The 11,651-nt window shown below is 40.2% G+C and overlaps 1 protein-coding gene across 1 annotated transcript in view; it reads left to right on the forward strand.

The window, feature by feature from the left end:
• Positions 1–11,651, forward strand: part of PLOD2 (procollagen-lysine,2-oxoglutarate 5-dioxygenase 2) — a gene marked incomplete at its 5' end in the record, with an annotated part of 115,642 nt that overhangs the window by 44,607 nt on the left and 59,384 nt on the right. Inside the window, 4 exons of the mRNA XM_019503547.1 lie at positions 2,891–3,003; positions 6,319–6,382; positions 7,192–7,289; positions 10,335–10,436. Coding sequence (XP_019359092.1) covers positions 2,891–3,003; positions 6,319–6,382; positions 7,192–7,289; positions 10,335–10,436 — 377 coding nt within the window. The remainder of the gene's footprint in view (positions 1–2,890; positions 3,004–6,318; positions 6,383–7,191; positions 7,290–10,334; positions 10,437–11,651) is intronic.

The raw sequence follows: 11,651 nt of genomic DNA on the forward strand, positions 1-11,651 counted from the left end.
AAAAACAAAAAAAAAAACCCAACCCCTGCCCCCCCACAGCTGCCCCATCCAGCCCTTTAAGAAACCCCTCCTCAAACCCCTGGAACCATTGTCTTGCTGGGCAGGGGGTGATCCCCACCACCCCATGCTGCATGGGAGGCTCTACACAAGCCCGCTGAAGCCCCAAGGCTGCTGCAGGAGTGGTGAGTCCTGGGGCTTTTCTCGTTTCTTTTTTCCTTAAGAGGCTGGGGCTGGGGGAGCAAGGCGGGGGTTGGAGGGCTCATAGCAGAGCCCCTCATGTGGGGCAGTGGGGATCTCCCCTCTGCCTGGCAGCACCTGGTGAGTGGGGCTTTTTTTTAAAGCACCAGGAGCTGGGGTAGGCAGGGCAGCCATGAGGGCTGGGGGAGCAGATGGGGGATGGGGACTGGCAGGGGTCCCCCCATGGTCCACTCCCTCTCCTTCCTCCAGTCACCCCTTTCCCTGCCCTCTACTTACCAGCTCTGAGTCCAGCTGCAGCTCCCTGCTGCAGCCACCGGGAACTGCCCGGATCATTGAAGATTTGGAGAGCTTTGAATTGATTCAGACCTTTGAATCAGTCTCCTAATTCGATTCGGATTCAGAGATTCGGCCACCGAATTGGGCTGAATCTTCTCTGGATTGAATTGGCACCTGAAGCAACGCACAGCCCTAAAAAAAAAAAAAAAAGTCCCCATGTGTAGGAAATAAACTTCATTTTTGCACAGAGCAAGCAGAAGCTGGAATACTGTCCCTTTGGGTCCATGAGAGTCTCTTTGTGAGCTTGCTCTTTGTTGTGTAGATCAAGCAGGATTTCTTCTCTGTTGGTGTCAGATGGCAGGCAGGGAGGTGTAGAAATCTTTCTTTTTGTTCAGCAATGACATTTATAATCCAAAATTGGCTAAAATTCAGCATCTTCCATGTTTCAGGGATGTATGTGGTAGCTGTGTTTGTCTGAGACAAAAAAAATGCAAAATCTAGAACTCTTGGTTCCAAAATGATACCTCATGACAAAGAAACTCTCATGGACCAGAGGGACAGTTTTTCAGCTTGTTTCTGCTGTGCAAAAATGAAGTTTATTTTCTACATATATGGGGACTTTTTATTGTCTTGGACTTTTCTCTGAACATGATAAAGGGCGTATGAGCCCGAAAGCTTGCAGAGAGATTTTTTTTTTGCAATTTCTCAGTGGATCTAATTTTTGGAATAATAGGTATAATTTTTGGAAGCAAGCGTTCCATTTCTTGTTGTTCATTATATACCCAGCTCAGCACCTCATGTACACATGATATAATTATTAATTGGGCAACTAACTTGATGTATTACTAGCCTAAATTCATGTTTTAGGGCCTAGATCTTCATTAGAGGAAACTTGTTCACAACCCTTTTTTGTAATAACACTCCTTGTATGCTCTCTTTTTAATGAATACATATGAAGAAATAGTGTGTTAAATTGGTTTAGGAAAGGAGTGTTGGTGAACTAAACTTTTGTTTAGCTAAAGCTTTGCTTTCAGAAATGTGCAGGCTGGATCTGATCCTTTCCTGCTATCTTTTCCATAACGGCTACCATTTTATGTTCCAGCATCTGATTTAAACACAATGACAAAGTCTCTAGATCTTATGTTTGTGAAGATGATCTAATGCAAGTAAACTAGGATAACTAAGGAGATAGGCCAGGTACAGACATTACACTTTTACCAGTACAAGTGATTGGAAACTGGTGAAGTTTGGCACACAAGACCGGTCTGTACCCCTAACAGAACAGAAGTTTGGCGCGCACAGACAGGTTGAAAAACGGTGGAAACCACTCAGAGATTTCCACCTCTTCTCCCTCTACCACCACCAAAGGGTGAATTTGTGTTTTGTTCACTATCTATCTTAACTATGCCACTTACAGAAAACGGCATAACTTGCTTTTTTGATGTCTGTACCTAGCCATAATGTCCACTGAGTCTACAAACAGCCTGAGGAAATAGCTCTAGAAAAAATGTGAGTTAAGCTTCAGTGAAGTTAATGACATGATCGTCATTCTAATTTCACTGCTGATTTAAAGCACTTGAGAGAAAATATGGGTGGTTATAGAAAACTACAGAATGAATTGTTTGGTATCTCATACTTGGCTTGTTTTACATTCCAAATATTTGTTGGCTGGGACTGTGAAAAGCTTTTCCTGCCTAACCTATGTAGTTTCGCTGGCAAAGCTCCTTCACACTACAGTTGTAAACAATAGAAGGGAGATAGCGTAAGTGATAGTGGCAGGAAAAAAACCCTTTGGTGCCATATGCTGTGTCTCAGTAAGGGTGAAGCCTCTTCCACAATATTTTTGCCAGAAAATCTATAGTGGCAGCAACCCTGCAATATAGTTAAGTTTCCTCTTGGAGATGTCAGTGGGTGGAGCTTCGTTGTGTGCAGAGCCAGGACTGCTGCTAATTTCCTTTCCCACAGCCTTTTTTTTTTCTTTGGAGTAAACATACTATATACCAGGTTTCAGCTGAATTCCTTGTACTGTTATGCAGTGTTGGAATTTAGCAATTTAGCTTGTAAGGAGAATCTGCCGAAAGTTTTTTGCTTGAAGTTGGTCTTCTTTCTTAGATTCTGTAACAGCTGCAGTCTTCCACCTTGGAACTATCTGGATGCTTCTAGCCATCTCACACCAATCCCACAGTCCTTTATTTTCCTTAATGTCATTATAAAGAAAATTAACTTTCAGATAATAGCTATTTTGAATATACGTAGTATTTTATTTTCATCAAAAATTCTGGCTAGATGATGATGACTTTCTTGTGTTTTCCCTGGCTGGCAGAGAATTGTCATGTTGCAGTTCCAAATTAATGTGCTGGAATTGGCAGGGTTTTTTTTTTATCAGTTTAACAAATTCTCTTGTGTGATATTGCAGGATTTATTGGTTATGCCTCATATATGAACCGCATTGTACAGAAATGGAATCTGCAGGATAATGATGATGACCAGCTTTTTTATACCAAAATCTATATTGACCCACAGCAAAGGGTATGTAGAGATTTGATTTTTCTTTATAATAGACTTAAAATAGGGTTATCATACATCTGGGTTTTCCCATACATGTCCTATTTTTGAGTCCTCCAATCTCAGTCTGGCCAGTTTTTTTGAAATTTGAACAACATTCTGGTTTTTTGCTCTGCTCCACTGCTGGGAGCTGTGGCTTGGGAGTGAAGGGCAACAGAATGGACGGGGCATGGCACTGCCATATCACTGTCCCCCCACAGTCGTATCATTTCCCCCCTTCCCTGTGTGACAGGTGTCTGGTTTTTTGAAACTGGAAATATGGTAACCCTATTTAAACTAATATTTTGAAACTTAAATTCTTAGAGCAAGATACCTAAATCCATAATTAAATGCAAGTAGAGCTGGGTGAGGCAAGAATTTTTGTGGGTGATACCTTTTATTGGACCAACTGCATGGTAGGGATGGATGTAGGCAAGTGTTCAGGTATCACAGTGCCCCTCCTCAAGCCTGTCATATCTGAAAGATGGCCAGGTCTATCTCAACCATGCAGCTGCTCCAATAAAAGATATCACCCACAAGAATTCTTGCCTCTTTTATATTTCCTGGACCATTATGACAACAACATCAGTTTGCTGAAAAAAGTTTTGGCCTAAAGCATTTCACCTAAAAATGAATTGTTGGTAATGCCAAATATTTAACAAATTTGTCTGTTTCACTAGATTACAAACTTTTTTTTTTTAAAGAAAAGGTTGATATATTTCAGTTAAACTTCTAAATGAATGGATTCATTTTTTCTTTAAATTATGTTTTCCTTCAGTATTAATAGAAAAAAAGACTTTTACCTGAAATATTTTATTTAAGGTTGATAGAAATTATTTATTTGAAGGCTCTCTTCCAACATTTAGGACCACAAAAAGTTACAAAAATAGGTGTTGTAGCCCAATTTGTTTTTTTAATTAATTAAGGGGGGGCAGGGGGAAGCTGGGTTTTGTTTTCTTTCTGTTCTTTCACCCCAAATGTCAAGCCATTCTTCAAGTTTCAGAAGTAAATTGAAATTGTAGTTTATAAATATAATTTGATACCCCAGTAAGTGATTATTGCACTACAATGACATAAGATGACCTCTAAATTAAATGACCTTTAAATTATTGGTCTAGTATTGGTTCCCCCCCGCCCCCCAATCTGAAACTCCAGTGAAGTTTAAGAAGAATTTGGACTGCTTACTGAATATGTCAGCTTTAATTAAGTGCTCAGCCTCTACTCAGCCTCCTGCCTGCAACCTGGATCCAGCCCACAGAGATGTCATCCAGTCTGTAGGGCTCCCCATGTAGTCTGAAATTTGTCAGCTGGGGAATGAGTGTTAAATCATCATAGTAATTAACACTACCACCACTCCTCTGCCACCAAATTTTCAACCCTATGAGGAGTTTTGTGGTCTGGATGATATAGCTGTGCATACCAGGTGTGTTGGCACAGGGTTGTGCCATGACCAGATCTGGGACAAAAGGTGCTGGTATGCTGTATCATGTCTCTGGACCAACCCGATATGCTATCACTATGGTGGATCCAGCCTGTGAACCATTGTTGCACCAGTTATTCAGCCTACAGGACCATAGAGATTGAGCACCACTTTTTAAGGTTTAAAAAAAAAATAGACTACACTTATAAAACAGTGACTTTAATGCATGTCATATCATGATACTTAGTTTTAGCTTGTACCTTTTAGAAGCATTGAAATAATACTTTATTGTGCATGTGTGTAGCACACTGGGGTCCCAGGGGTAGCCGTGATGCCCCTGGTGGTTCTGCGACCATACCCTGCTCATCCCCTAGACCCCCCCACTCTGCTCTGTGCCCCGTTGCATTCCTTCCCTTCTCACTTGCCACATCTTGATGGAATACTAGTAATAATAATAATAGGGAGGCTGCTTACGAGCCTTTGCGTGGGCCCCAGTCTACCTGGCCCCTTGCTGGGCTTGCTCTTGTCCTGGGCTGCTCAGGTCAGCTGTGCCCTAGCAGGGCACTCAAAGCTTTAGGGGCTAATTGTGTAGCTATAAACCTCCCCTAAAGCACACCCCAAGCGTTGCAGGTGTTACCATAATGTTGTTCCCTCTGTTGGGGCTTTGGCCTCTTCTGCTTCCACCCCTTTAATGTAGCTAGGCTTTCTAGCCTGGGCCCACTATATCAGACTTGGCTTTGAGACACTAGCTCTGCTTCATCCCTTCCAGTCACTGGGGCCCTGGTCCCTGTCTGCCAGGCCCCTGGCCTCTGCCTGGCTGCACCCTTCGTCAGGTGCCAGGCCCCTTGGCCCGTGCCTGGCTCTGTGGCCTTGCGCTGTCTTCCTGTTCTGGGCTCAACAGTTGCTCGAGTCTTGAGTCTGCCCCTGGCAGGGCTCAAAGTGATTGTGTGCCGCATAGGCACCAGTGGGACCTCTATATACCACCCCTTACTATTCCAACCCAAATCACTGGTGTAAATGAAATATTATATGAACCCTGGGCTGTAACATAAACAACAACAGTGGAAGCAGCCCTCTGCCCCTTTAAGAGGGCAAACCTTCCCTCACCCCTTGTGCTGGAATATCTTCCAGCCTGGGCTCCTTGTGAGTGCCCTGAGCCTCAGCGTTCCTGCAGGCAGCAAAGCAGACAGTCTGATATTCCTGGGTAGCTCTCCTGGGCAGGAGCTCTTAACCGTGCAGCTGGCAGGGCTAGATTGGCTTGCCAGCCCAAGCCCCAGTCTTATATCCTTCCAGGGCCCTGCCTACTTCCAGTCAGCAGGCTGCTGTCAGGTGCCTGCTAATTTCCTCATTTGCCCTGTTGCCCCAGCAAGCGGCAGCTACTGCACCCTGCCTGCCCTGCAGTGCTCCTTGCTGGGCTGCTTCTGCCTTAAAGGAACAGGAAGCCTCAGGCTCTCTGTTAGTGTGCATATGTTCTTAAACTAACATGTTGTCTGACTAAGACTTTTTATTTTTTCTATCGAGAGAATACTGCCAGACATTTCTTTGATTTATACTGCCATTGCAATTCCTTTGGAAAGTCATGACCTCCATTTGCTGAGTTTACATAATACAAGACAAGCCCATTGGTGTTATACTAGATTAATCTGAACAATTTTTTGATGAACTGGATACTTTGGAGAGAAAATATATCCAAGAAGCTGTCAACTTATAGTTGAAAGGAGTCACTGAGGGGAAAAAAGGCTAAAATTTATATTTATATCTAAAAGTAGATTAACTGATTAGAGGCTACATGTTTTTATATTTAATGTTGGACATTACAGTGAAACAAATACTGCACTAACTTTTAATTTTACAGTGTCTTTTGGTATTTTTAATTTTAGGAACACATGAATATTACTTTGGATCACAAGTGCACAATTTTTCAGACTTTAAATGGAGCTGTTGGTATGTATGTTATAGTGTATGTTGACTGGAATATGCTATGCATGGATCTTTCATAAGTTTCTTTTTGTCTGCTTTCTAGTGAATGTTGTAGTCCCCCCCATTACTTAAAAGAACTAATTTACGTATGTGTTCAGGGGGCTGCTCCATGAATAATAGGTTAAATAAGATTACTGTACTTCTCAGGTCTGACGTATCGTGTCAGTGGATTTTTCTTTCATTGTCAGAATAAATTATTTAAATTCAAATGTAATGATGAATGTGAAGTTGTATCCTTCTTTCACATGTACCAATAAACTTAGTTATAGAAGTGTATAAGTAACTTGAATTGTATGTTCATTTGAAATCATGCTAATAGCAAGGTGTAATGAAGTGGGCTAGCTGTGATTTTTAATTAATTTTCATTTTCAAGTCATAATTATAATTGAAAGTCTTCCGTGTTGTCCGTACATGTGAACTTTCTTACAACCTCCACCTTTGACCTTCAACTGTGGAACAACTGAGTTGCATTCCTCTGTAAATGGAAAATTAAAGTTAAGAAATAGCATATGTTCTAAGCTAAGCATTCTTTAACCTGTGAAGAAAGAAGAGCATAAACTCTGAAGTCAAGGGCCTTATTTTACTCATCTACTTGACCTACTGGCATGGAAGCCAAGATTTTAAATAATTAGGAAGTTAAAATAACATTAACAGTAGGACCAAGGTACTGGAAGGAATTCAAATATTTAATTGTGACATTGCTTTATAACTTGAGCATCATACAAATAACGGTTTTCATTCTGATTGCTAAAATACTACTGAATTTTTTTTAGATGAGGTTCTTCTGAAATTTGACGAAGGAAGAGTAAGAGCCAGAAATTCCATGTATGAAACACTGCCAGTCACTATTCATGGAAATGGCCAATCTAAAGTAAGTGATAGTCACTTCTTCTGCCATGACCAATTTAAATAAGGTCAGAGGGCAAATGTGGATGCGGAGGGGGAAAGCCTGAAGTAAGTCTTTGAAGAAATGGTGTTCTCATCTCTATTATAAGGAATAAGTCACATGGCAAACTCCTCATGTATTGTTGAGTCTTCAACATACTATTCTGATGTCACTGTGGGTGTTTATACATGTGCTCTGGGAGGGGGGAGCATGCTTTAATTAGTCTGGAGCATCACACGTATCAGCATCCCCATGCTGAAAAATGGCAGTGTGATGCTTTGAACTAAAGCTCGTTGAATGAGCTGTAATTTAAAGTGCCCCGCCATCATTTTTCAGAGCTGGATTGCTGATTGATACACGTGATGCTGGAGTCTGCTGGAGTATGGTAATTTCCACGCTCCAGCAGACTCAATTAATTGAGCAGCCTAGAGTCAGAGCAGCCTCCCTGCACATGTATAGGAACCCTGTATTGATAACAAGTTAGAACAACTACTCACTTTACTTACTGCAAACTCATTGCAGCTCAGGATTTTGAAAGCTAACACTTCTGTTGGACATTAGTGTCATTCTTGAACATTAAGTAGAAATATCCATTTTATTATTTCATCATAATCATAGTAAATGGAGACTTTGAGCAGGAAAAATTAATCCCCCAGTTCCATACAAGGGCACAGAGCATGTGTGCTTCATCAAAATCACTCTGCAAAATAGTTTTTACAGGGATACTTAGTGCTACTGCACCCTCATAACCACTGATGCTTGGGTCTTTCTCCAGAGCATTCCAGTGTTGCCTTTTTACCAGCCAATCTGTGGCGTCCTTTGTTCTTCAGGGAGTGCAGGATTTGCTCTGTGGGATGGTTCTTTTGACTTCCTCATAAAGCAAAATGGAGTGAAATATCTTCAGGTCCTTTGCATGTGGTTGAATTTCACTCGCTTTAAATGACTGGACATTTCTTACATATTTTAAGCATGTGTAAACAATTTATCCCAATTCTTCTTGCTCTCGCTTGCCATCCTAAAGCAAGCATGTATCTGTTTGCTCAAAGGAAATGGCTAGAATTTTTATATGATGCAAGCTTAAAGAGAGTAGTTCCCAACACAAAATGAAATCCCTTTGAAAATCCCAACCACTGTTGATTTTGTTTTCCCCTATATTTTATATTTTTAAATTGCAAAAATCTAGAACTCTTGGTTCCAAATTGATACCTTTTATTAGACCAACTGAAAAATTGCAAAAAAAAATCTTTTAATATTTTAAATTGGCACTTGTTTTTATTAATGCTTTAAGTTATGTTTAACATGTTAGTCTTTGGTAAGACAAACACAATTAATGATGATATTGCTTTCATTTGTAAGATTTAATGCTATGTATCCTTTCCACCATCAAAATAGTGTTTATTGTAGTGTTTCCATTTAGTGAATTTTAGTGTACAGTACCAAGAAATCAGTTGTAGGTGCTGTGTACTGCATTGCCCTTATTTCCTAATATTTTTTTGGTGTTAGAGAATCATTTCAGTAAATACTAATGTACCTTAAATTAGCTATCAGTACTGTATTTTCCCTTGCCAAAAGAAAAGTAATATATTATATGTTACTGTTTGATGAGGAGATATGGTTGGGATTTTTTTGGGATATCTTAGGTTAATCTACATAGTTTTTATATTGAACAAAACTTGATTCCTATTTATAGTCATATATCAGTTTACCCTGTTTCTGTGACAAAACAAAAGCATCTGGGTTTTGTCTAAAAGTCAGCTGAAGAAAATAAAATACAAAAAATCATAGAGGTCATTTGTTATAAGCTATGGCGGTACCTTTTCTGTTGTAATGGAGTATACACAGACATGCATTGTTGTGGGGAGGTTAGAACTTTTAAATATTCACCAGTTGGACAACGTTCTAGCACCAAAAATGTCCAATTGGAAAGAAACTTCTATTATGTGTGTACTTTTTTGCATTCAAATAGTTTAAGCACTGGTAGATTATTTTTTATCAAAAAGTTGCTGGCAAAATAATAGTGATACTGTAAACCATGTACTTTTTTCCTTATAGTAATTATATTCTCTTTGCTCAAGTTTTTTTTGTTTATGCATTTCTGTAGATTTTTTTATGCATCTGAAAGTCAGTTAAGGCATTTTATTTTGGTATATCTACAATAAATATTTTTACCATGTAAGGTGAAGAGAGAAGGTGATCATACTAGGACAAATTGACAGCAAGCTAGTGTATTACAATTGTACTAGAATGCTTTTTTTTACCTGAGAAATTACATGCTGTATTTCCTGACTTCGATTAGAGTGGCACCAAGATAATTTGGATGAGATCCTATGCAATATTGTAGAAGTACAGATTTGGCATCCAGCAGGACATGGCAGCCCAGGCAGACCTTCAGCAGAATAACTCCATAATTAGTTCAGGGCCAGTTCCAAAGCTGCCTCAAGAATCTGTCAAGGAGCCAGATACAGCTGTGGAGTATATTCCACTGTTTGTCTTATGGACCCTAGGACAGCTGTCCAAAATGTGAAAGCTTCAGTCCAGTCCATTTTTCAAATTGCACATCTGCATCTTCTCAGCTTTGTCCCTGTCATCCTTTCTTTCATATGTAGTTTAGCTGTATCTCTATATTTGTTTTCCCCCAAATGCCATGGTTTTCAGATTCAGGAGGGATATTTATTTGGTTCTGATTTTTTTTGGGGGGGTGGGGTGGGGAAGGGAAGTGGGGGATAGGAGGGAGGGATCAATCATAGCAGTTTCTCAGTGCACTTATAACTTTCTATCAGTATTATTTAGTGTCCTGAACGAGAGATGCTAAAGGGATTTTCTCTGTATCATGTGCATGAGAGCATAACATACTTTTACTAGTTGTCTCTGTTTTAAGTTAACAAAAGAAAAAGACAATAAATAAAAATATATACAATTCATTAAGATTATATGGGGATTAATTCTAAAACTGTTAAAAGAGACAGACACAGATTTTACATTCATATGGAATTAATCTAAATTACTTTGAATTGTTCATTTGTTTACTAGATTTACCTAAATTACTTGGGAAATTATATCCCTAACGTTTGGACGCGTGAAACTGGATGCAGTGTTTGTGACTTAGATTTACTAGACCTATCAACCTTAAAAGTAAGTATCTTGCAAGTATATCCAAACACTTTGATACGTGATTTTTTTTGATGTCCATGTAATGTTATGTATTGATCAACCAGTGTGTTGGTTGATATTTTCATGAAATAATGAAAACAGATTTGAGATTTCCTCCCTGTATCAGTAATCTAAAATCTAAATATTAATATTTTACTATTAGTTGAAATTTGTAATATGCTTCCCAGTGCTATGAGTACCATACATCTGAGTTAAAAAACCCAAGAAAAATATTAATCAGTTAATAGAATTTAGACCTACATGGTCTGCATCTGTAGATACATGTTTGGAAGAAAAAGATATATATCCAATGAATGCAACTGCAGTTGAGCAGTTACACGTGCAAGATATAGCTATAGCTATAGATTGCTTTTCTGGAAAAATGAAATGTAATTTGTTACCTGGGGAGTTCCACTATGGGAGAAATCTTGAGTTCTGGTAGCACTAGCAAATGTTTGCTGTACCATCCTAAATTGGCCCCCTATATAGAAAATGTAATGTAGAAACTGGCAGGCCTTTATTTTGGGGTACTTTCTGCAGCTGTCTTGGTCCTGAAAAGAACCATTATTGGTCTGTACTATTTAAAGTACCCCTGAGGCTCAAACAAAAACAGTCTGCTGAAACAGATAGATAATAGGGGTGTGCGAAGCAGGCCCTATTTGATTTGGATTCAGGTTCTGCCTGAATCGGGTACAGTGATTTGATTTGTTGATTTGGATCACTGTCTCAGATTTGATTCGGCTGAATCCAAATCTGAAGATTCAATGCTGATTCGGAGAATCGGCGATTCAGACAGACACAGCTTTAAAATGTTTTTTCTACATACCTTGAGGTACCAGTGTCGCTTGTGAACGCTACGATGCTCGGGCGCATGGAGTGTCCCACAGGAGTGTGAGGGGCCCTCCACATCCTCAGCGGTGAACATGGAAGTGGATCGGAAGTACTTCCAGTCCACTTATGGGTCTCATGAGGAGCACGCTGGAGGGCCCCCCCATGCCCCCTGGCTCAGCAATTGGCTGCGGGTGGACCCCGGGTGGAACCAGTCCCAGACCCCTGGCACCTGTCACCAAACCAGGGGGTGTGCAGGAGGGCCCAAATGGACTGGAAGTGCTTCTGGTCCACTTCCAGGTCTGCTGCCAAGTGTGCTGGGGAGCCCCCTGTGCTTCTGTGGGACACTCCGTGTGCCCCAGCATCACA

Source organism: Gavialis gangeticus, unplaced genomic scaffold (assembly GCF_001723915.1).
Source record: "Gavialis gangeticus isolate Ggan-Ray unplaced genomic scaffold, GavGan_comp1, whole genome shotgun sequence".
In the NCBI taxonomy this organism is placed as follows: domain Eukaryota; kingdom Metazoa; phylum Chordata; order Crocodylia; family Gavialidae; genus Gavialis; species Gavialis gangeticus.